The 26,151-nt window shown below is 41.0% G+C and overlaps 1 protein-coding gene across 4 annotated transcripts in view; it reads right to left on the reverse strand.

The window, feature by feature from the left end:
• Positions 1–26,151, reverse strand: part of NEK10 (NIMA related kinase 10) — a 278,135-nt gene that overhangs the window by 164,630 nt on the left and 87,354 nt on the right. For all 4 annotated transcript variants that reach the window (XM_069561142.1, XM_069561143.1, XM_069561145.1 and 1 more), the window contains 10 exons: positions 25,083–25,222; positions 24,140–24,201; positions 22,139–22,216; positions 20,269–20,333; positions 10,917–11,019; positions 10,695–10,823; positions 10,052–10,189; positions 6,034–6,079; positions 3,787–3,908; positions 3,530–3,632 (listed from right to left, as the gene is read on the reverse strand). In XM_069561142.1, coding sequence (XP_069417243.1) covers positions 3,530–3,632; positions 3,787–3,908; positions 6,034–6,079; positions 10,052–10,189; positions 10,695–10,823; positions 10,917–11,019; positions 20,269–20,333; positions 22,139–22,216; positions 24,140–24,201; positions 25,083–25,222 — 986 coding nt within the window. The remainder of the gene's footprint in view (positions 1–3,529; positions 3,633–3,786; positions 3,909–6,033; positions 6,080–10,051; positions 10,190–10,694; positions 10,824–10,916; positions 11,020–20,268; positions 20,334–22,138; positions 22,217–24,139; positions 24,202–25,082; positions 25,223–26,151) is intronic.

Raw genomic sequence — 26,151 nt, forward strand, 5'->3', positions numbered from 1 at the left:
TTTATATTCCTTTTAGAAGATCTGGGAAGAAGAAATGAAAGTACACAGAAAACTAGGAAAATTTAAAAACAAAAAAAGAAGGCAATTATTAACTCTAAGAAAAAACAAAGGCCTATAAGGAAGGAGAAGTAATCAACATTGAACAATAGTTACACAGTAGTAATAATGTAAGTACTAAATACTGATTTAACCCCCAGTTGTGCCATAAATTGGAGAAGGGAATGGTAAACCACTCCAGTATTCTTGCTTGGAGAATTCCATGGACAGAGGAGCCTGGTGGGCTACAGTCCATGGGGTCACAAAGAATCAGACACAACTGAGCGACTTTCACTTTAACACTGTGCTATAAATATATTGCAGGATGGCAGGTGGGGAAGAAGAGAAAACAAGAAAATTGAATCCTCAACTATCATACTGATAGTCACTCAGTCATATCTGACTCTTTGTACCCCATGAACTGTAGCCCGCCAGGTTCCTCTGTCCATGGGATTTTCCAGGCAAGAATACTGGAGTGGGTAGCCATTTTTTTCTCCAGGGGATCTTTCCAACGCAGGGATCAAACCCACATCTCCCATATTACAGGTGGATTTTTTTACTGTCTGAGCCACCAAGGAAGCCCAAGAATACTGGAATGGGTTGCCATGCCCTCCCTCCAGGGAATCTTCCCAACCCAGGGATCCAACCCAGGTCTCTGGCATTGCAGGCAAATTATTGGCTGAGCCACCAGGGAAGTCAATGGAAAACCAAATACCAGAAAATAAAGCTAAAAAACAATGAAAAGTGGTTGTTTTAAGGAAATGGAACTGAGGGTTGCATAGGGATAGGTTTTTCTTTATAAGATTTTTAGCACTATCTTATTTTGTAAACCATTTTGATGTGTGGTACTGGTTAAAGAAAATAAATATAAGAATTACTTGAAATAAGTTTAGACAGAAAATAAATCAGACTGCTACAATAAAAGATTAACCTCAATGTATTTAAATGTAAGAAAATGGGATGTAGCATTGGCTAGACTCAGAAAATATGGTCTGAAAAATCACCTTTAGAAAGACTAAATAGATCTATTAAACTATTAAACATCTGTTTAATAGTATTTTTATATATATATATACACACACACTGTTTGGTATGAAATTCAAACACACAATTTATAATAATCCTTATTAATTTATAAGTTAAAATATCTACAAGCATACAAACATTAAACAGTAAAAATTTTTAAAGAAGAAGTGAAGTCGTTCAGTCGTTCCAACTCTTTGCTATCCCATGAACTGTAGCCTACCAGGCTCCTCCATCCATGGGATTTTCCAGGCAAGAAAACTGGAGTGGGTTGCCATTTCCTTCTCCAGGAGATCTTCCCAACCCAGGGATTGAACCCGGGGGTCCCACATCACAGGCAGATGCTTTACTGTCTGAGCCACCAAGGAAGTCCTGAAAAAAGATTCTTAAGGAAACACAAGTACAATTCAGAAAAAGAAAAAAGTAAACAGCTTATGATAAACAAAATTATAATTGACTTCTAGATTAAGTGAATTAAATGTGTATCCAAGATGAAGTGTCACAATTTGACCTTATCATATATATCAAAAAGCATTGTCTTGAAATACTACCAAGTAAGTTTGCACCGAAGATTTTGATAGAGCTTCTGTTTGGGGATTTTTTAAAACTAATGTAGCATGCTCTAACCAAAAAAAAAAAAAATCTGGACAGTGAATCTAATTGTTGTTATTGAGGATGTGGTTATGGTAAAAGCCTACATTTGAAATTGCCTTCACGAGGAATCAGATTCTTCCCAAACTAAGAGACTCAGCTTTAAAACGTTGTCAAATCTCTTTCAGGTTTCCCAGGTTGTGCTAGTGGTAAAGAACCCTCCTGCCAATGTAGGGAAACACAGGCTCAATTCCTGGGTCAGGAAAATCCCCTGAAGGAGGGCATGGCAACCCATTCCAGTTTTCTTGCCTGGAGGATCCATGGACAGAGGAGATTGGCAGGCTCGATCCAAAGGTTGCAAAGAGCTGAACACAACTGACAAAACTTGGCACACACGCATGCAGGCACGCACAAATGTCTTTCACATCAGTAAAATTTAGGAGAGGATCTCCTAAGTTGGTTGCCTAAGGCAATTCACTGGGCAGGGGAGGAGCGGGAAATATCGAAATCTCTATCTTGAATATTAACGCACCCCTTTGCATGTTATTTCTGTTGATGTCATGTACTATAGAATAATTATACAGTGAAATGTGTATCAGTTCAAAAGCATCAATTCTTTGGCACTCAGCCATTTATAAATAAGCATACATATATTGCCCCTTCACGGATCACAGCCTTATCATGGCAAAGGTGCTGGCATAACTGAATGAAACTATGAGGCTAGGAGTCACCAAGATGGATGGGTCATACAGAAGAGTTCGGACAAACAAAATGCTGCCCACTGGAGAAGGAAATTAAATCCACTCCAGCTGGACAGTATGAAAAGGCAAAAAGATATGATGCTGGAAGATGAGACCCCCCCAGGTTGGAAAGTATCCAATACACTACTGGGGAAGAGTGGAGGGCAATTACTAGTGATGGTTATATATTAATACCATCACTGACTCAATGGACATGAATTTGAGCAAACCTAGGAGATAGTAGAGGACAGAAGAACCTGACATGCTATAGTCCATGGATTCACAAAAAGTCAGACATGACAGTTACTGAACAACAATAACGACAACATTACATATATTGGCAGTGCTATCAAAAGAATTTACTAATGGAAGGTCACGATCACAAATATTTCCAGAACACTGATTTAGCTATTTCTTCCTACTTGTAGTGGGCAAACCACTAGAGTAGCTAGTGTTAGTGAGTGAAGAGGACAGGGGAAAGCTAACATCCTTCTAACCTAAAAAGCTCATTTTATGATTGAGAAATTACAACTGTGGGGGAAAAAACTAAGTTTCTCACTTGCAAAAATTTATATAACATTAGGATAACCTGCTACATTTGAAGATACTGTGATACAAAGTAAACATGTTGAAGTACACAAATGGCTAGATTTTTTGCAGTCCTTGATACGTTTATTGGTCACCCATGTCACGGACTATGTTAAAACAGTACAGTAATGTGTTCATGTGGTAGTCATAAAAGCCTTTGTTGATGAAAAAGTGTTCTACAGAAAGAAAAAAAAAATCTAGAAACCATTGATTTAGGAATTAAAGGCTCCAGCATTCTAAGAGTATTTTATTTTCTCATACTGAGAACTTCAAGAACATCAAACACTTCTCTAGTCACCGTCCACTATAGTATCCCACTAGTCCACATAGGGATACTGAAATTAACTAGAAGTTAGCAGAATTAAAAATTCATATCCTCAGTCACAGTAGGCATATTTCAAGTGCCCAATAGCCATACATGGCCAGTGGCTGCTGGACTGAGCAACACAGACAGAGAATGCACCTATCAGTGTGGAAAGTTCTGCCCAACTACTCTGCCCTAGAATAATATTCAGAGACTCTCAAGCGAAACTTTCCGACTGAATACTTACTGACGGTCACTCTGTCCTTGTCCCCCAGCATGATGTTGTTTGGCGTCAGGTCTCTATGGATGATCCTCTTCTCCTTGTGCAAGTACCGAAGAGCCAAGCACAGCTGCAAATGGCAAACAACAAGCAAAGGTTGCTGCCATGCTGCACACGGACAGACCGCCACTCACAACCACCGCACACACCTCTGGGAGATCAGCTGAGACCTTTACATAGGGAAAGACCTTTGCATAGGGAAAGTTAATGAAGATGAACGATACCTGTATAAATATTTTCCATAGTCTCTCTTCAGCAAAACGATGTCGTTTTTCCTTCAAAGAACTGAAATGCTCTCCAAGCGGGGCCCCTTCTATAAGTTCCATAACTATATACAGCCTATCATCTACATGTGAAAAAAGAAAAGGTAATAGAAAATTGAACTCAATATAGACATTTTGAAAGAACTTATGAATTAGAATCCAAGCTTCCCAGTGGGTGTTCGGGGCACACACATCACAGAAGAGTTAGGGACGTGGTTTCACTCAGCTGGAAGGGTCAGGAGACAGGGGGCCTTAGGGGCCACTGTATCTCTTTCAACTACAGGCAACCCCCTAGCATCAGTTTGCACTGGCAAATGTTATCATTTTCTACATATACCAGGATGTGGAAGGGTTGAGGACCACCAAAGAAAAGCAAACACTCCCATCACGGAGAATTCCCTGAAGAACAGGTAAACCCATCTCTCCACTCAGTGGTCTAAAATTTACACTTAAATCAAACTAGACATTCAGAAAAATGTTTTAAATCTATTGTTCTTCACTCTCATACATTTACCTTACAGTGTTTTACAGTGAAATCACATCATGGTTTAGAAATAAGCGCATTGGATATACCACCCATGATGGAAAATCTCAGCCCCTGACAAGGACTGAGAAAGCTGGGCTTCTCCAGATTGCAGCTGATAGACCCCAGGTATCTCATAACTGACTGGCTTCGCGTCTTTTCGTTGGATGTTAAGAAACAGAAGTAGATTCTACTTTCTCCTCCAAAACTAATATGGAACTATTAACAACAGTATGTGATATGTATCTCCTGTAATGTTTTGGATGTATGTAAAATATGTATGGGCTTCCCAGGTAGCTCAGTGGTAAAGAATTTGTCTGCCAATGCGGAGACACAGGTTCAATCCCTGGGTTAGGAAGATCCCCGGGCGTAGGAAATGGCAACCCACTTCAGTATTCTTGCCTGGGAAATCCCATGGACAGAGGAGCCTGTCCGTGGGGTCACAAAGAGTCAGACACAACTGAGTGATTAAACAACAACAACTAACTGTAGCTTTATTTTTCATTTTCTCACCTTCTATTTCCTTTTATCATGATTTCCTAATCTATTTCAACATATTTTATGTAAATTTAAAATCGCTTTCGATTCTTTTCAGAAGTCATGTTATTTTGTTTTCAAATTGAAGTTAATGGTATCACTTCAGCATAAGTCAGAAGCTAGTCTAGACCTCTTTATGATGGGATGTGCACTAAATTATGGGAAATTATTCTAATATCAAGAACAAATGGCCAAGGGAGCTGGATTTGCTGCAGGTTTCACCACTGAGCTCCTCTGAGTCAACCAGAGGATGGGAAAACTCACAACTCTGCCAGGTTTGTACAGCACTAGCACTGATAGGGGCTTCCCAGGTGGTGCCGGAGGTAAAGAATCTGCCGGCTAATGCAGGAGACACGAGACATGGGTTCAATCCCTGGGTAGGGAAGATCCCTTGGAGGAAGAAATGGCATTCCAGTTCTTTTGCTGGGGGAATCCTGTGAACAGAGAAGCCTGGAGGGCTATAGTCCATGGGGCGGCAAAGAGTCAGACATAGCTGAGGATCTGATAAAGAGGCAGCGAGGAAGCCCATTCATGTGGGGACTTGTTTTGAAATTTCACAAGTGAAGCACATCAGGTCTATTAAAGTGTATATTGCTTCAGTCAAAAGTTCTATTGTTTTTAAAAACAAGTGACTGAGTTTGGTTTTACCTCAACGTTTTGATTCTGTATTCCATCATCTTAAAGATGATGCAGTCAGGGTTCCATCGCCACCTTGTGGCAATTACCTGAACTTCAAGAGAAAGAAACAAATACCCAGCCCAATTTGTTTGAGGGGAAGAGGATGGAAAAAATCAACTGATTAAAAAAAAAAAAAACCTTTTCATTTTTTCTTAAAGAAGCCACCATCCTTTAGTTTTATTTTCTGCTGATCCTGCTAAAGGCTTTTTGTATATGAAAATAGCAACAATTAGTATTTTGGTTTGTTCATGCAATCTTATATAGAGAGATCTAAGTATTTTATAAGTATATTTTGATCTTTGACTATCAGTGTTTCACTGATCAAGAAAGTGATGAAAAATATCAACATCATACATATAACAAAGAAAGGTAGAGAAAAGAGTTGATTAAGCTCCTTTTGTAAGATTCTTTAAAAAATATGTAAGTAACATAGATACTTTATTAGAAATATCACGAAAACCCATACTTACTTTCCAGAAATGTTTTATAATAGCGTACAACGTTTGGATGATAAAGCTATAAGAAAATAAATAACAAACATTACACCTACTTCAAAATATAAACTTGTTTTCACAATTTAGTTGGACTTCATATTTGAAAACAACAAAGAAATTATCCTGTTTACATTTATTTATACAACAAAGCATTTCAAAATATCATCTAATTTTTCATGACTCTTTTTTATTTGCTGCTTACAACACTATTCTGAAAACAGCAATCTCCTATATAGTCTTATAAAATAGCAATAAAAACTGGTTGTGCTTTCTCACTTAATTTAAATAAAATGGAGGATTATAGAACTGGAACCTATCTTAAGAATTCATTTAACACTCCCTGCTCCAATACCACAAACAGATTGCATAGAGGAGAAAACTGAAATGAAACAATTAACTTTGAACACATATATCTATGCTCTTAACTTCTCTCTGCCACTTAATTGTTTATATACACTGGGTCTATTTACATGACTCATGTCTTTCTATGCTCTCCAAAATGATTAGTGTGAAACTAATGGTAAAGAATCCACCCACAATGCAGGAGACCCGGGTTCAATCCCTGGGTTGGGAAGATTTCCTGGAGAAGGGAATGACAACCCACTCCAGTATTCTTGCCTGGAGAATCCCATGGACAGAGGAGCCTGGTGGGCTGCAGTCCATGGGGCTGCAAAGGGCTGACATGACTGAGCGACTAATATTTTGACATCAAAATAACATGAGCTATTAATCCCATTAAAATTATAAGAATAATTGCCCATGTCTCCCTTCCTAAACAAACTTAGGGCAGACTCCTCTGGCTGATCCTCTGGACTAGGCCTCCTCTCCTTGGCCTGCCGGGTTTTGGCGAGAATCCTGCTCAGTTAGTTTAGTGGAATCTCACATTCTTAATATCCAGTCAAGTTCCTCACCCCCATCTTTGTGATCTGATCACGTTTTTCCTCCCCCAACCTGATAACTAACCAATTTTCCATTCTTTGACACCCCCAGCCCTGACTTTTAGTTGGAAGTCCCCCGTCATGCCTCTCCCGTTGAGAGCTGAGCTCCATCTCTCTCCTCTCTTGCCATAGTTTGACTTCTATTGCAGTGGTCCTGAATAAAGTTTTCCTTGTGGTTTAAAAGTTCTGGCTGCATTACTCTCTCCATTTGCCCCACCCCCATCTTGGCCTCCCCACTGCCTGTGTCCATAAGTCTGTTCTCTATGTCTACATGTCCACTGTTATCCTGTAAATAGGCTCATCAGTACCATCTTCCTAGATTCAAGGTGGAAACTGGTGGGTATTAGCTGTATGATTCAAGAAACTCAAACGGGAGCTCTTCCCTCATAGCTCAGTAGAGAAAGTATCTGTCTGCAGTGCAGGAGACCAGGGTTCGATCCCTGGGTCAGGAAGATCCCCTGGAGAAGGAAATGGCTACCCACTCCAGTATTCTTGCCTGGAAAATCCCATGGACAGAGGAGCCTGGTAGGCTGTAGTCCATGGGGTCACAAAGAGTCAGGCATGACTGAGCGACTAACACTTCACTTCAACAACCTAGATGGGTGGAAGAGTAGGAAGTGGGAGGAAGGTTAAAGAGGGAGGAACACATGTATACCTATGGCTGACTCAAGTTGATATATGGCAGGGGCCAACACAATATTATGAAGCAATTTTCCTCCAGTTTAAAATAAATAAGTTTGGGGAAAACAGTTCTTATCATGAGGGAAACGTGTAGCTACATGTGGTGGATGTTAAATGGACTTGGTGTGGTGATCACGTCATAATATATACAATATTGAACCATCATGTTGCTCATCTGAAACTAATCTGCTGTCATATGTCATTTATCCCTCCTCAACAAAAAGGGTCCCTGGAGGAGGGCATGGCAACCCACTCCAGTGTTCTTACCTGGAGAATCCCATGGACAGAGGAGCCTGGCAGGCTACTCTCCATGGGTCACAAACAGTTGGATATTACTGAGCATGCATGCATTCCAAAAAGTGTCCAGTAAAATTTCTCTTTGGCATAGTTTACCTTAGAATCGGTGTTGGTTTAGTCGCTAAGTCAAGTCTGATTCTTGTGACTCCGTTGACTGTAGCCTGGCAGGCTCCTCTGTCCATGGAATTTTCCAGGCAAGAATACTGGAGTGGGTTGCCATTTCCTTCTCCAGGGGATCTTCCCAACACAGGAACTGAACCTATGTCTCCTACATGGCAGACTTAGAATGTAACATAGAAATTCTACTTTTTTAATAAGGGATAATCTTCCAAAAGAATACTAAGTTTTTGTGGTTTGTTTATTTACAATTTGAGTTTCTAAGTAAACTGGAGTTTGTTTCATCTCAGAACAGTCACTGGTACATCGTAGATGTCTTGTATCTCTCTCTAGCCTTTCTTCTTGCCATTTCACAGGAGAGTCCTCCGGCTGTCCACCAAAACCTGCCCTCACGCTGCTCCATCCCATCAGGTGGTAGCAGGATGCACTTCCCACCACAGGTCACATCTCTCCGCCTCTCCTGCAGCCCGGAGGGAGCCTATCACTCAGCGCTCCCCAGTGGACAGTGAGGGAAGCCCACTATCTGAACCCAAAAGGCAGGGCGCACCACCTTGGCGGCTGCAAAGGAAGAGGAGGCGCAGGTCCCTGCCTGACCACGTGGAGCAGTGCACGGCACCTGGACTGGCAGGAAGATGAAGCCCATACATGCAGAGGCCTCGCTTTCAAGCCCATATATCAATACTTTGGGGCGTCTTTGTTCCTAAAGTCAGCATTAACATTAACAAATACACTCTCCTATTCTAGTCCCATTTCTCCCACTCCTGTCCGCCGTCACCGCCTCCTTGTTGACCTCAATTTGCTGTCCTCTCCTTAGTTTCAGCCCATGGTGACAGCACAGTCCTACAGTCTTAAGCTCTCTCAAAGTTCAAGCACAGGCCTCCTACGGCCCCACCCTTACGACTTCTTTTCTTAGAAGATATACTAAAACCACTAGTTTACCTCATCAACTACCAAGTGGCCAGCAGATGTCAAATTCAAGTGACTAGGGAAGCAAAAGAGCCATGTCCTTGACCTAGCTCACTGGCTAGACTGTGTTCAGATTTTGATTCAAGGAGATCAAACCAGTCAATCCTAAAGGAAATCAACTCCGAGTATTCATTGGAAGGATTGATACTGAAACTGAAGCTCCAATTCTTTGGCCACCAGATGCAAAGAGCTGACTAATTGGAAAAGACCCTGATTCTGGGAAAGACTGAGAGCAGGAGGAGAAAGGGGCAACAGAGGATGAGATGGTTAGATAGCATCACTACCTCAATGGACATGAATTTGAGCAAACTCCAGGAGAGAGAGTGAAGGACGGGCACTGAACAACAACAGACGGCCATGAACTGACAGGTCTCCCCAAGAGTTACAGACAAACAGCCATCACAACGAACACATGAACAAAGAAAGCTGAAAAAGAAGCCAATGTGTTCATTGATGACAAAAAGGAATCCCATTTCTCTCTGACATGTTTATTCTTTCTCCTAAACAGACTTTCATGATACTTAATTGAGTTGTTAACACTACGTTAGAATATTCTGCTCATGCTAATAAATAATAACCCAACTTGAAAATCCACAGTTTAGATTAAATAACCCATATTTGAGGAATGTCAACAACTTGGTTTCAATTGACAAAAATCTGGGAAGTCTTAGTCATACTCTTTTGCACATAATGAAGTAACCAAATATACTTCGACATAATAAGAAGGAAGCGGATATGCTTTCTCATACATTATGCATTCTGGGCTGTGAACTCAATTGTTCTGCATTCCTGGCCCTGATGTATTTATAAGCCCATATACTGTCTGTGGTTCAATGTCAAGCCTTAGAAGAAAACCTGGTGACTGATATCACCTCAGGGCCAATTATTTTAAACAGAACTAGTTTCTACACAGCGTGGACAGGAACAGTACATGAACTCTACTTTTTGGATGACATTTATTTAAGGAAAATATCTTTGTAAGCAAAACCATTTACCTGCTCTTTAATTATGGTTAATTCAGAAACAATATTCCTTACACTGCTGTCTCGGTCTTTTTTATCTTTTCCAAAAGCTGGGTTATGTAAATTGACCTCTTTCATTGCTAACAGATTTTGACCACTGCGCTTTCTAACCTAAGATAAATGAGACAAAGAGAGAGAGACAATGGAAGAGAGGAAGAAAGTGATTACTACAGGTTAATAAGGTCATATGATTAAGCCAAGTCATCCAAATTAGTTATATAACTTTAAAAATTCAATTTGAATTTACACTAAGCTCAGCTCAAAAAAAAATTTTATCAGTATCTCCTGGATCAGGTTATCATGTTTTGCAGGATTTTACTGGATAAGTACAGAAACACCGGTGTGAATTTGGAGAATGTGTCATGCATTAGGACAAGCCATTTTGACTACGTGCGTGATCAATGATACTTTTTTTGTCTTCAAAGGTCAGTGGCCAGTTTCTAGAGCTGAGAGTGAGATATATCAGTGCGGCCATGTGTTAGACAAAAACAAATCATCCTGCTTTTTATTTCTACCTGCTCACCGACAAGCGCTCCAATTCACGTGTGTGTGAGTGTGCAGGGGGACATGCAACTTGTTTGGGAACATCGGAAATGCTGTTTGAGGGCAAGGTCACCTTGTAAACACAGCCAAAAGCTCCACTGCCGAGATGATCCAAAATCGCATAGTTGCCTATATATTTCGAAGGAGCTTTATTCTGATTAATGCTTTCAACATTTTCAGCAACTTGCTTCAGTTCATCCTCCTAACCAAAAAATGAAAAGGAAACAGGTCACTATGGTAAACTCATCCTAACCACATGGCAGCCTGCCAAATTAGTTTAAAAGTTAAGACTTACCACTAATAAATTCAACTTTGATACTAATTCTTCATAAGCACTGATATCACGAACATAATGTCCTATATCAATGAAGGTCTCAAACAGGTCGGTGGGGAAAAGTCTACAGAGAAAAATGCATACACATACTTCATGTAGGAGTTGGAAAGTCTGGCCTGTTCCTTCCCTTTTGGAGCTGGTGCACTCGTAGGTCAATTATATTAAATATACTTGCCAACAAATGGGGGGAATAATGCTTACCAACTTATCCCACAAAAATAAACTAAAGACACATGTCTCAGGGGGTAAGGAAAAGTAACTGGAAAGGAAAGTTCCAGAGATCTGCTGCACAACCCTGCACTTATAGTTAGGAACACTGGACTGCACAGTTAACAATGTAAGAGGGTGTGTCTCATGTTATGTGCTTTTTGCCACAATGAAACAAATAGATATGATACAGATTTTACAGAAACTTTATTTGTAGGACATTTGGGGGTATGGTATCAAACATAGTAGGAATAGATGCTTACTGGATGTTTACTGAGCACAGAGCACTTTCACAAATGCCGTTTGAGTCAGTCCTCATATTAACCCAAGGAGGTAAATGTTAACCTAACTCTTGAATGTTTTATGAAAACAAAGTTAAAATACAGATGAATAAAAAGGAAGATATTTATGCATCATTTCCAAGCTACTGGTTTCAAGGGTTTAGGTTTATTAAAATCTTTTAAATCCACCGATATGGATGATTTGTTGTTGTTATTGTTCAGCCACTAAGTCCTGTCTGATTCTTTGCAACCCCACGGACTGCAGCATATCAGGCTCTTCTGTCCTCCACTATCTTCCAGAGTTTGCTTAAATTCATGTCCATTGAGTTGGTGATGCTATCTAAATATCTCATCCTCTGCCGCCCCCTTCTCCTTCTTCTTTCCATCTTTCCCAGCATCAGAGTCTTTTCCAATAAGTCACCTCTTTGCACTGGTGGTCAAAGTATTGGAGCTTCAGCTTCAGCATCAAACTTCCAATGAATATTCAGGGTTTATTTCCTTTAAGATTGGCTGGTATGATCTCTTTGCAGTCCAAGGGACTCTCAAGAGTCTACTCCAGCATCACAATTTGAAATCATCAATTCTTTGGTGCTCAGCCTCCTTTATGATCCAACTCTCACATCCACAACTACTGGAAAAAACATAGCTTTGACTGTATGGACCTTTGTCAGCAAAGTGATGTCTCAGATTTTTAATATGCTGTTAGGTTTGTCACAACTTTCCTTCCAAGGAGAAAGCATCTTTTAATTTTGTGCCTGCAGTCACCATCTGCAGTGATTTTGGAGTCCAAGATAATAAAATCTGCCACTGCTTCCACTTTTTCCCCATTGATTTGCCATGAAGTGATATGACCAGACACCACGATCTTAGATTTTTAAATGTTGAGTTTTAAGCCAGCCTTTTCACTCTCCTCTTTCACTTTCATCAAGAAGCTCTTTAGTTCTTCACTTTCTGCCATTAGAGTGATATCTTCTGCATATCTGAGCTTGCTAATATTTCTCTCAGCAATCTTGATTCCAGCTTGTGTTTCATCCAGCCTGGTATTTCACATGATGTACTCTGTATATAAGTTAAATAAGCAAGGTGATAACATAGAGCCCTGACATACTCCTTTCTCAATTTTGAATTGGTCCATTGTTCCATATTCAGTTCTAACTGTTGCTTCTTGACCTGCATATAGGTTTCTCAGGTGACAGGTAAGGTGGGTGGTATTCCCATCTCTTTAACAATTTTCCACAGTTTTCTGTGATTCACAGAGTCAAAGCTTTTAAGGTAGTCAATGAGGCAGAAGTAGATGTTTTACTGGAACTCCCTTGCTTTTTCCATGATCCAATGAATGCTGGCAAATTGATCTCTAGTTCCTCTGCCTCTTCAAAACCCAGTTTGTATATGTGGAAGTTCTCAGTTCACATACTGCTAAAGCCTAGCTTGAAGGATTTTGAGAATAACCTTCCTAGCATGTGAAATGAGCATAACTGTCTGGTAATTTGAACATTTTTTAGCATTGCTCTTCTTTGGGATTAGAATGAAAACTGACCTTTTCCACTGCTGTGGCCACTGCTGAGTTTTCTAAATTTGCTGATACATTGAGTGCAGCACTTTAACAGCATCATATGTTAGGCTTTGAAATAGCTCAGCTGGAATTCTATCACCTACACTAGCTTTGTTTGTAGTAATGCTTCCTAAGGCCCACTTGACTTTACATCCCAGGATGTTTGGCTCTAGGTGAGTGACCATGCCATCATGGTTAAGACATTTCTTGTAAAATTTGTCTGTGTATTCTTGCCACCTCTTCTTAATCTCTTCTGAGTGTTAGGTCTTTACTATTCCTGTCCTTATTATGCCCATCTGTGCATGAAATTTTCCATTGGTATTTCTCATTTTCTTGAAGAGATCTCTGGTCTTACCCATTGTATTGTTTTCATCTATGTCTTTGCATTGTTCTTTAAGAAGCCCTTCTTATCTCTCCTTGCTATTCTCTGGAACTCTGCATCCATCTGGGTATATCTTTCCCTTTCTCCCTTACCTTTCACATCTCTTCTTTCCTTGGCTATTTGTAAAGCCTCCTCAGACAGTCACTTTGCCTTCTTGGACTTCTTTTTCTTTAGGATGCTTTTGGTCACTGTCTCCTGTACAATTTTACAAACCTCCATCCATAGTTTTTCAGGTACTCTGTCTACCAGATCTATTCCCTTGAACCTATTCATCACCTCCACTGTATAATAATAAGGGATTCAACTTAGGTCATACCTGAATGGCCTTGTCGCTTTCCCTACTTTCTTCAATTTAAGGCTGAATTGTACAATATGGATTCATGATCTGAGTCACAGTCAGCTCCAGGTCTTGTTTTTACTGACTGTATAGAGCTTCTCTATCTTGGGCTGCCGAGAACATAATCTGTTTTTGGTACTGACCATCTGGTGATTTACGGCCTTGAAATAAAAGGTTATAATGAATAAATATACATAATAGAAAAATAATAATGACTAATGGTGATGACAGCCATGAAATTAAAAGATGCTTGATCCTTGGAAGGAAAGCTATGGCACACCTAGACAACAATATAAAAAGCAGAGATATCACTTTGGCAACAAAGGTCCATATAATCAAAGCTATGATTTTTCCAGTAGTCATGTAGGGATGTGAGAGTTGGACCATAAAGAATGCTGAACATTGAAGAACTGATGCTTTTGAATTGTGGCACTGGAGAAAACTCCTGACAGTCCCTCGGCCACCAAGGAGATCAAACCAGTCAATCTTAAAGGAAATCAACCTTGAATATTTGTTAGAAGACTGGTGCTAAAGCTGAAGCTCCAATACTTTGGTCACTTGATGTGAAGATCCAACTCCCTGGAAAAGACCCTGATACTGGGTAAAACTGAGGGCAGGAAGAGAAGGGGGTGACAGAGGATGAGAAGTTTGGGTGGCATCATCAACACAATGATGGGAGGGAGGGAACACAGCTCTGCCCATCAACAGATTTTTGGATTAAAGATCACTGAGCATGGCCCCACCCATCAGAACATGACCCAGTTTCCCCCACAGTCAGTATCTCCCATCAGGAAGCTTCCATAAGCCTCTTATCCTTATCCTTCAGAAGGCAGACAGAATGAAAACCACAATCACAGAAAATGAATCAAACTGATCACATGGACCACAGCCTTGTCTAACTCAGTGAAACTATGAGCCATGCCTTGTAGGGCCACCTAAGATGGACGGGTCATGGTGGAGAGTTCTGACAAAATGTGGTCCACTGGAGAAGGGAATGGCAAACCACTTCAGTATTCTTCCCTTGAGAACCCCATGAACAGCATGAGAAGGCAAAAAGATAGGACACTGAAAGATGAACTCACCAGGTTGGTAGGTGCCCAATATGCTACTAGAGATCAGTGGAGAAATAACTCCAGAAAGAACGAAGAGATGGAGCCAAAACAAAATCAACACCCAGTTGTGGATGTGACTGGTGATGGAAGCAAAGTCTGACATGTAAAGAACAATATTGCATAGGAACCTGGAATGTTAGGTCCATGAATCAAGGTAAATTGGAAGTGGTCAAACAGGAGACGGCAAGAGTGAACACTGACATTTTAGCAATCAGTGAACTAAAATGGACTGGAACAGGCAAATTTAACTCAGATGACCATTATATCTACTACTGTGGGCAAGAATCCCTTAGAAGAAATGGAGTAGCCCTCACAGTCAACAAGAGAGTCCAAAATGCAGTACTTGGATGCAATCTCAAAAATGACAGAATGATCTCTGCTCATTTCCAAGGCAAACCAATCAACATCACAGTAATCCAAGTCTATGGCCCAGCCAGTAATGCTGAAGAATTTGAAGTTGAATGGTTCTATGAAGACCTACAAGACCTTTTAGAACTAACACCCAAAAAGGATGTCCTTTTCATCATAGGGGACTGGAATGCAAATGTAGGAAGTCAAGAGATACCTGGAGTAACAGGCAAGTTTGGCCTTGGATTGAAAAATAAAGCAGGGAAAAGGCTAACAGAGTTTTGCCAAGAGAATGCACTGGTCATAGCAAACACCCTCTTCCAACAACACAAGAGAAGACTCTACATATGGACATAACCAGATGGTCAATACTGAAATCAGATTGATTATATTCTTTGTAGCCAAAGAGGGAGAAGCTCAATACAGTCAGCAAAAACAAGGCCAGGAGTTGACTGTGGCTCAGATTATGAACTCCTTACTGCCAAATTCAGACTTAAAATGAGGAAAATAGGGAAAAGCACTAGACCATTCAGGCATGACCTAAATCAAATCCCTTACAATTATACAGTGGACGTGAGAAATAGATTCAAGGGATTCGATCTGACAGACAGAGTGCCTGAAGAACTATGGATGGCAGTTCATGACATTGTACAGAAAGTAGTGATCAAGACCATCTCCAAGAAAAAGAAATGCTAAAAGGCAAAATGGTTGACTGAGGAGGCTTTACAAATAGCTGAGAAAAGAAGATAAGCTAAAGGCAAAGGAGAAAGGAAAGATATAAGCATCTGAATGCAGAGTTCCAAAGAACAGCAAGAAGAGATAAGAAAGCCTTCCTCTTTAATCCATTTTGAGTTTATTTTTGTGTATGGTGTTAGAAAGTGTTCTAGTTTCATTCTTTTACAAGTGGTTGACCAGTTTTCCCAGCACCACTTGTTAAGGAGATTGTGGATTAAAGACCTAAACGTAAGACCAGAAACTATAAAACTCCTAGAGGAGAACATGGGCAAAACACTCTCCGACATACATCACAGCAGGATCCTCAAGGACCCACCTCCCAGAATATTGGAAATAAAAGCAAAAATAAACAAATGGGATCTAATTAAAATTAAAAGGTCCTGCACAACAAAGGAAACTATAAGCAAGGTGAAAAGAGAGCCTTCAGAATGGGAGAAAATAATAGCAAATGAAGCAACTGACAAATCAACTAATCTCAAAAATATACAAGTAACTCTTGCAGCTCAATTCCAGAAAAATAAATGACCCAATCAAAAAAATGGGCCAAAGAACTAAATAGACATTTCTCCAAAGAAGACATACAGATGGCTAACAAACACATGAAAAGATGCTCAGCATCACTCATTATTAGAGAAATGCAAATCAAAACCACAGTGAGGTACCATCTCATGCCAGTCAGAATGGCTGTGATCCAAAAGTCTACAAGCAATAAATGCTGGAGAGGGTGTGGAGAGAAGGGAACCCTCTTACACTGTTGGTGGGAATGCAACCTAGTACAGCCACTATGGAGAACAGTGTGGAGATTCCTTAAAAAACTGGAAATAGAACTGCCTTATGACCCAGCAATCCCACTGCTGGGAATACACACTGAGGAAACCAGAATTGAAAGAGACACATGTACCCCAATGTTCATCACAGCACTGTTTATAACAGCCAGGACATGGAAGCAACCTAGATGTCCATCAGCAGACAAAGGGATAAGAAAGCTGTGGTACATATACACAATGGAGTATTACTCAGCCATTACAAAGAATACACTTGAATCAGTTCTAATGAGGTGGATGAAACTGGAGCCTATTATACAGAGCGAAGTAAGCCAGAAAGAAAAACACCAATACAGTATACTAACGCATATATATGGAATTTAGAAAGATGGTAACGAATACCCTGTAAGCGAGACAGCAAAAGAGACACAGATGTATAGAACAGTCTTTTGGACTCTGTGGGAGAGGGAGAAGGTAGGATGATTTGGGAGAATGGCATTGAAACATGTATAATATATGAAATGAATCGCCAGTCCAGGTTCGAAGCATGATACTGAATGCTTGGGGCTGGTGCACTGGGATGACCCAGAGGGATGGTACAGAGAGGGAGGAGGGAGGGGGGTTCAGGATGGGGAACACGTGTATACCTGTGGCGGATTCATGTTGATGTATGGCAAAACCAATACAATATTGTAAAATAATTAACCTCCAATGAAAATAAATAAATTTTTTTTTAAAAATGAAAGCATTCCTCAGTGATCAATGCAAAGAAATAGAGGAAAACAATAGAACAAGGAAGACTAGAGATCTCTTCAAAAAAAACAGAGATACCAAGGGAACATTTCATGAAAAGATGGGCATAATAAAGGACAGAAATGGTATGGACCTAAGAGAAGCAGAAAATATTAAGAGGTGACAAAAATACACAGAAGAACTATACAAAAAATATCCTCATGACCCAGATAACCATTATGGTGTGATCACTCACCCAGAGTCACACATCCTGGAATGTGAAGTCAAGTGGGCCTTAGGAAGCATCACGACGAACAAAGCTAGTAGAGGTGATGGAATTCCAGCTGAGCTATTTCCAATGCTAAAAGATGATGCTGTGAAAGTGCTGCACTCAATATGCCAGCAAATCTGGAAAACTCCGCAGTGGCCACAGGACTGGAAAAGGCCAGCTTTCATTTCAATCCCAAAGAAAGGCAATGCCAAAGAATGTTCAAACTACCACACAATTGCACTCATCTCACATGCTAGCAAAGTAGTGCTCAAAATTCTCCAAGCCAGGCTTCAACAGTACGTGAACCGTGAACTCTCAGATGTTCAAGCTAGATTTAGAAAAGGCAGAGGAACCAGAGATCAAATTGCCAATATCCACTGGATCATGGAAAAAGCAAGAGAGTTTCCAGAAAAACATCTACTTCTGCTTTATTGACTATGCCAAAGCTTTTGACTGTGTGGATAACAACAAGCTGTGGAAAATTCTTAAAAAGATAGGAATAGCAGACCATCTTGCCTGCTTCCTGAGAAATCTGTGTGCAGGTCAAGAAGCTAGTTAGAACTGGACATGGAACAACAGACTGGGTCCAAATTGGGAAAGGGGTATGTCAAGCTTGTATATTGTCACCCTGCTTATTTAACTTTTATGCAGAGTACATCATGCAAAATGCCAGCTGGATGAAACAAAAGCTGGAATCAAGACTGCCAGGAGAAATATCAATAACCTCAGATATGCAGATGACACCACCCTTATGGCAGAAAGTGAAGAAGAACTAAAGAGCCTCTTGATGAAAGTAAAAGAGGAGAGTGAAAAAGTTAGCCTAAAACAACATTCAGAAAACTAAGATCATGGCATCCAGTCCTATCACTTCATGGAAAATTGATGGGTAAACAATGGAAACAGTGTCAGACTTTATTTTGGGGGCTCTAAAATCACTGCAGATGGTGACTGCAGCCATGAAATCAAAAAAGAATTGCTCCTTGGAAGAAAAGCTATGACCAACCTTGACAGCATATTAAAAAGCAAGGACATTACTTTGCCAACAAGATCCATCTAGTCAAAGCTATGGTTTTTCCAGCAGTCAGTATGGATGTGAGCATTGAACTATAAGGAAAGCTGAGCACCAAAGAACTGATGCTTTTGAACTGTGGTGTTGCAGAGGACTCTTGAGAGTCCCTTGGACTGCAAGGAGATCAAACCAGTCCATCCTAAAGGGAACTAGTCCTGAATATTCATTGGAAGGACTGATGCTGAAGCTGAAACTCCAGTACTATGGCCACCTGACGCAAAGAGCTGACTCACTGGAAAAGACCCTAATGCTGGAAAAGATTGAAGGCAGGAGAAGAAGGGGATGACAGAGAAGGAGATGCTTGGATGGCATCTCTGTCTCGATGGGCATGAGTCTGAGCAAGCTGTGGGAGTTGGTGATTGACAGGGAGGCCTGGCATGCTGCAGTCCATGAGGTCACAAAGAGTTGGATACAACTGAGCAACTATACTGAAATTGACACAATGGACGTGAGCTTGTACAAATTCCAGGAGATAGTGGAGGACTGGGAAGCCTGGCATGCTGCAGTTCATGGGGTCACCTAGAGTCAGACATGACTTGGTGCCTGAATAACAACAATGAATAACTTAATATTTCCTTTTTTCCCCTAAATATAAGGGTCATATAGAAATAAAGTAAAAACACCAAATGTCCCATTCTGAACAAAAGATGTTCAATTAACTCAGGGTTTTATTTCCATTCTGGTTTATCAATAAAATTCTACTAAGAACCTGGGCCTTTGATTTGGCTAACCTGCCACCTCTATGGCGCACAGACCACACCTGTGGGTAACCACTGTCTGCTTCCTGAGGTGGTGGCTTTTCCGTCATGCTCACCACACAGCCTTGTGATCCAGGAACATCCAGCTTCCCACCCTACAAATGAATTTCTATCCTATGAAGAGCATCCAGATAAGTATTTCCTTCTTTGTTGATTAAAAGGCAGTGATTAGGACTTCCCTGGAGGTCCAGTGCTTGGGAGTCCACCTGCCAATGCGGAGCACTCAGCTTTGATCCCTGGTCAGGAAGGATCCAACATTCTGAGGGGCAACGAAGCCCATGGGCCCCCACTACTGAACCCATGCTCTAGAGCCTGTACTCTGCAGCAAGAGAGCAGTCCCTGCTCCCCTCCGCTAGAGAAAGCCTGTGCGCAGCAAAAAAGACCCAGCACAGCCAAAATTTTTTTTAAAAAAGGAAATGACTAGATCAACTTTGGACATTTCTGAAGGGGCAAAAACAAGCACATGTTTTTATTTCATCACTTTAAAAGTTAATGTCTTAAAAAAAGAGAGAAACTAAACACTGCAGCAGTCACAGGTAATGAAAAGAGCTGTACTGATTTGATTCGTGTGCTTCCTTGTCACTCTGTGAATTTTCGGTGTTATCACTTAGGGCTGCTTTGCGTTATCTGTGGATTTTAAGAAGTCTGAGGACACATGTTTTGCATTTTGACTTTTTCTTTTCATACTGTTTGCATATAAAGCAGGCCTGTGGAAACAGTTGAATCTAAAGATCATGGGTCATCCAAATTTCTCTAAGCTCATACCTTTTAAAGAGTGGTCTGTTTCTTTCCATACTGAAGAGAAACCTCAAGGCTCTGAATGCGTAACACTGGAAAATAGAAGGATATGTGATTCTCAAATGGTAGCTCAAGATAGTAAAACATTTTCAGGCTAGAATTATCATGAAGTGGACACTAACGTGGCTCTACAGTGAGCATGCCTGGTGCCTGTGGGAGTCACAGCTCGTAACTGCAAACAGGCGACAGAAACACCGGAGTTCTCGTGTTTAAAAAGCATTTGCATTGCGGAAGGCTAGCGGTCTGGGCCTTGTTTGATTCAGTGCCTGTCATTAGTTCCTTTCTAGAATGTACAAAAGGAGCACAGAGGCAAGAAATAAAACTCCAGTGCCAAGAAAACCAAATGTCACAAGATTTCCAGGAGCTCAAGGTTTATTTTGTTTCTAGCCTGCTACGTATGCCTCAATATTTATATACTTTTCATGAGAAAATAAACCCTAGAAATGATGACATATAAAAATATCCACAGGCACAGTGGACTCCAAGTTGACAAATTGGTTACTCGAGTAAAGTCTAAGGCAGTCCCCAGACAGAACCATCTACAGTTCTATCCGAGAGCACTCAGAAGAGGCCTGTAAGGGTTCACCAGAGAAAAATAAACACTGGAAATTCTGCAGTGCTGAGAAAAGAGAGCAAGAGAGCCCTGGGCCTGCAGCTATACCTGTACCCAAGGCCACCACAAGGTTGACTAGCGTCTGCTGAATTCAAGTCTGAAATCATTTCATAAAATCAGTGATCTAAGTATAGAATGGTCGCAAACAAAACAGCCTGGAAAAGTCAGGCAGATAACAAGATGACACAAAGGAGCCTGGTGAGAAAGGAAGTGGCTGTGAGAAGTGGGGAACCTGTGTATGTCTTGGGAGAATTTCCATAGAAATTCTTTACAACCCTCTGATGACCTAACAGGCTGCACGTCCGGAAGAGGGTGGACTTGTCCTGTTCTGGCGCAAGGTCAGGCCTCTGTGCTGCCTGAGAGACAGCCATCCCCACGCCCGTGTGTTCTCAGTGGTAGCTCTGTCTGCCAGCCCACAGACACCACCACGAATTCTCTGAGAGTCTCATGATCATTCTGGGTGAGAGCCTTGAAGTCAGCTTGAAGGCAAACGTCACTTTTTCCTTCCTTTTCTAATGACTTGAAAAAAGGGATGAGCTTCAACAGCTGCAAAGGCTTCCTCTAAATCTGATTTTATTATTCCAGTGTCTCGGGGAACACTTGCCCTCTGGTGTCCATATGAGACCCTGCAGAATGAGACCCCTTCTTACCCACCAGGCCCCTTCTCCCAAGGCAGTCCCCCTCCACCTCCGCCCCCACACACCTGCTAAGCACATTCTAAGCTGCCAGGCCCTCGTGCCGCGTCCGTGCTCTTCTCTGTGCATGCTCATCCACTCTGGAGCAAGAGTCAGGGGTGTCCACTCCACCCCCTCACTCACCCAACCAGCACCTTCTCATCTACTGATCCATTTTACAAGTCTGCCTTTGTAAAGGAGAAAGGCTAGTGACTGTGCTCCATGCTTAAATACAGCACATAATTCCCCCCCCCCCGCTTTTTTTTTTGCTGATAAACAAGCAATATTTTTAAAACAGAACTTATGGATAAGCAAAGAAATATCTAAATAAAATCACCTGTCTCCCTATGGAGAAACGACTATTAAATCTTTTATACTATTTTAACAGCATTTCTTTCCATTCCAGCCTCTCTTACCAGGTATTTTTCCCTCACGGTCAGTACAGGGGACCAGTGTTAACCTACAAGTTCTAAAAATCATACCTTATATTATCAAAATTTCCCCAGATTCCAGTAACTTGATATTAAAGAATAATAGATATGTTTATTACCTGTAATAGATTAGTTTTTGCTGCATTCTTTTGTTTGTTTGGTAAAATTAATTTTGCTATTGTATATATACCATTTTCCTGGAAGAATAAACATGCCATGTTATCAGTGAGCAACAAAAAGAACAACTTTAAAACATTTAAGAAGAACTGTTAGTATAATTTTAGAACCATGAGTAAATATTACAGGACAATACTAAAGATGTTAATGTAATGTGTTTAAACATCAAAGGGTATAACCACATCTTAAAATGTCAACTGTAATTAAAGATGATAACAAAGTACATCAATTAAAAGTGATTTAAATACTTTAAAAACAAAGAGTAGGAGCCAAAAAGGGAGCAGAGTTAAGGGATCCAAATATCTCTATATTTTACATTTTAAATATAAAATTATAAAATGCAATTATAATATATAAAATTATAATTTATAAAAATTATAATATATAAAATATTTCTCCCTTTATTGTTTTGTTAATTAAACAATACATGGAGATAAATTAGTATAGAAAAGAAAAGAGAAAATCAAGAGAAAATATATTTTTAAAAATGAATGCTATTTGTATAAACAATTAACATCTTTCTAGACTTATTCTAATACAAATATACACATGGAGAAATGAACAAAATGTATTGCCTTACTGGTATTTTGTATTATCTATTAGATACATAATTTACTAAATACTCTATGTGGACATTTATAACTGTGCAGAGTTTTACCTGCCTTACTACATTCAGTCTTTTATAAAATAATTTATTTTTAACTGGAGGATAACTGCTTTATAATATTGTTGTAAATATTGTATTGTTGGTTTCTGCCATACATCAACGCGAATCAGCCATAGGTATACACATGTCCCCTCTCTCTTGAATCTCCCTCCCCACTCCCACCCCATCCCACCCCTCTAGGTTGTCACAGAGGTTGTCTGCGCTCCCTGCAGGATACAGCAATTCCCACCGGCTACCTATTTTACATATGGTAATGTATGTTTCCATGGTACTCTTTCAGTTTGTCCCTCCCTCTCCTTCCCACACTGGGTCCACAAGTCTGTTCTCTGTGCCTGCATCTCCATTGCTGCCCTGCAAATAGGTTTATCAGTACCATCTTTCTAGATTCCATATATATGTGTTAATATACGATATTTGCTTTTCTCTTTCTGACTTACTAGATATTATGTGAATTAGTCTTACGGTTTCCTTGTTTTATACGTGACAAAGTCAAAGCTTAGGTGGAATACTTTTCCAGAGGCCAAGACAGCAAGTTAACAGTAATGGGACTGAGCTTCCCCCTGCCTCACCAGCCACCCTGACCTGCTGAACTCCTCAGGGACTCTCATCACTGCTGACCTGATCCTTACTAACATTATGAATTTATATATTTTTAAGTTGATGTATTGATGCCCCCCTGAAAAAGTTTCCTCTGTAAAATCCAACAAACAGAAAGTAACTTTTATAACAGAAACAGATTAAAGGGTTGTATACAAATGTGTGTATTTATACACACACACACATACATATGACTCTATATGTAGTAAGTTGGTTACTGAATTATGCTTTGTGTGCTTTGTGAAATTAGTCTGTCAGCAATAAATATTTTGTTTGCTGTGTTTCATCCATATGACCCTGCCATCCCACTACTGGGCATATACCCTAAACAACTTGATATCCTCTTAAAGTTACTGTTATCCTTGGCTCATGGCATCCTGTGTGCCCCAAATTAAAGTAGATCGGAATAGCTTTTTTAAAAAGCATAAAGAGAATGGAATATCTGCATCTAATATAAGAAATAAACACCATCAGTCAACTACATGGCACTTCTCTGAAAGCTAAGTGAGTTAACAGGGGAAGGACAAGAATATAAAATGGAATCCTACATGCTAGATAGGATATCACAATATTTTAAGACCACGTTGTCGGGACCACAGAGGCCACGATCTGGGACGCCAGGGCCGCCTGCAGTGGGCTCCCGGCACTGCGGCGCGGTCCCGGCGCTCCGCCCTCTCACCTGCACCACCTGGTGGGCGTTGCTGTCGTCCAGCACCAGCTCCGTGAGGGCCGCACAGCAGGCTGCAATGAAAACCACCAAACACCAAGTCTTTCGTGCCCACGGCTGCACTCGCATGGTTACACCAGCACTCTCACTCCCTGCCTCGGAGAACTTCACTGGCAGAGTCATTCCTCAAAAAACACTAATTTCCTGGGCCTTCCCTGGTGGACCAGTGACCAAGACTCCACACTCCCACTGCGGAGGGCCCGGGTTTAAGCCCTGGCCAGGGAGCTACATCCTACACGATGTAGCTAAAAACCCCACATGCCGAAATGAAGATCAAAGTTACCGTGTACTGCAGCAAAGACCTCGTGCACCCAAATAAAGAAATACTGTCTTTTAAGAGTTGGTTTTAAAACACTGATTTCCCCTCTGGCACGTCTCTGGGGAAAGGCAGCTGAGCGGTGCTGGCCGGCGTCCGTCTTCTCCGTGTAACCCAAGTGAGCGCCCACCCCAGGCCGCCTGTGCACTGGGGGAGGCGGGCAGGCACCGTCCGCCCTGAGCCCAGCACAGACCCTCACGGAGCAGGCACACAGTGCACATCCACGGTGGGTGGACAAATAGTGCGCACTCTAAATACGCTATACAGTGTACCCTTTACAATCTGAGCATGAACTGTTTCAGAGGGCTGACACACTAGCGCATGGAACTGGTAAGGAGAAGGGGTCAGGGGTCCAACCCCTAGTTGTGCACCTGTCCAGAACACGGTTAGCAAAGTTCGGGGTGTTGTTAACCTGCAGTTCCAACCCTGGTACCAAGAAGTTTCAAGCATCCACATGAATTTAACTTCATAGTTTTTAGAGTTATAAATTGGGCCTAATTAATATTATCCTTATAATCTTAGAATAATATAAAGTTAGACAGTATCACATAATAAAACATAAGAATGTGATATACATACCTGCTTGAAGAGAGAAAGTATTTTCTTGTATTTCCCGAGGGCTTAAATCTTCTGACAAATGAAGCTGCTGGATTCGGCCAGCCGCATTGGCACTAGACAGGCTTCCAATGGAGGAACGATCAGAAACAAAATTTCTGTCTCTGAAAAAGAAAAGTCAGCGCACACACCGATTTACCAACGGCAGTTCACGGTTTCCATCTGAGAAATCTTGCCTCTCCCAGATCATAGAGTGTTCTCCTATGTTATCGTTATTGTTTGACCTTCCGAACTACCCAGACGTGATTTCTGTGTGCAGTGTGGTGTAGGAGTCATCTCTCTCTGTCCCATTCAGCCACCTCTGTTTTGAACTCTTTTCCTCTGCCATTTACTTGAATACATCTTGGTCTTCCTCATTCTGGGTTTTGTCTTTTTCCATTAAATTTCAGTCTGCTTTCATCTTAGGGAAGTTCTCTTCTATTAGATCACTGAGGCTTTGCAAAATCTCCCTTGGTTTTATTCTTTACCTCAGGGATGTTAATTACCCACACGCTCTGCAGCCGTATGCTTCATCTTCCAGCTGCTCCCGCTCCCTCGTCCCCTTCCCTTGTGTCGTGTGTAATGTCATCAGGCATGCCCTTCCTTTCACTGACTCCTCGTTCTTCCCTGTCCTGGGTTTGTGCGTTGTTCAGTTCTCATCTCTCCCAGCTCCACAGTCATCCTGCTCCCCTTTGTACTGTTCTATCATCTCACCTTCAATTTCATTTCATAAACTTCACAGTCTGTTCAGTCTTTGACAAAATAAAGCATTTGATTTTCTGTTTACTTGGTGTAACATCTTCCACAACCGATTATTCATCTGTCTTTCTTTGCTTTGTTGCCTTTTGTTTTACATGACCGCCCAGAGTTGTTTTTTGTTTGTTTTTTCATATTTATGTGTCTTGACAGCAGCTCTACCTAGGTTTCTATATGCCCAAATGTAACATGGATGGAGTCTCCCCAGCCTCCCTCCTGAGGCACCCAGGCCCTCTGTCCTTCCTTTGGGGAGCACAAGGAAGACAGTGGAGCCAGGCCTAGGCATAGTCACCATCAG

This window comes from Ovis canadensis, chromosome 19 (genome assembly GCF_042477335.2).
Source record: "Ovis canadensis isolate MfBH-ARS-UI-01 breed Bighorn chromosome 19, ARS-UI_OviCan_v2, whole genome shotgun sequence".
Taxonomy (NCBI): domain Eukaryota; kingdom Metazoa; phylum Chordata; class Mammalia; order Artiodactyla; family Bovidae; genus Ovis; species Ovis canadensis.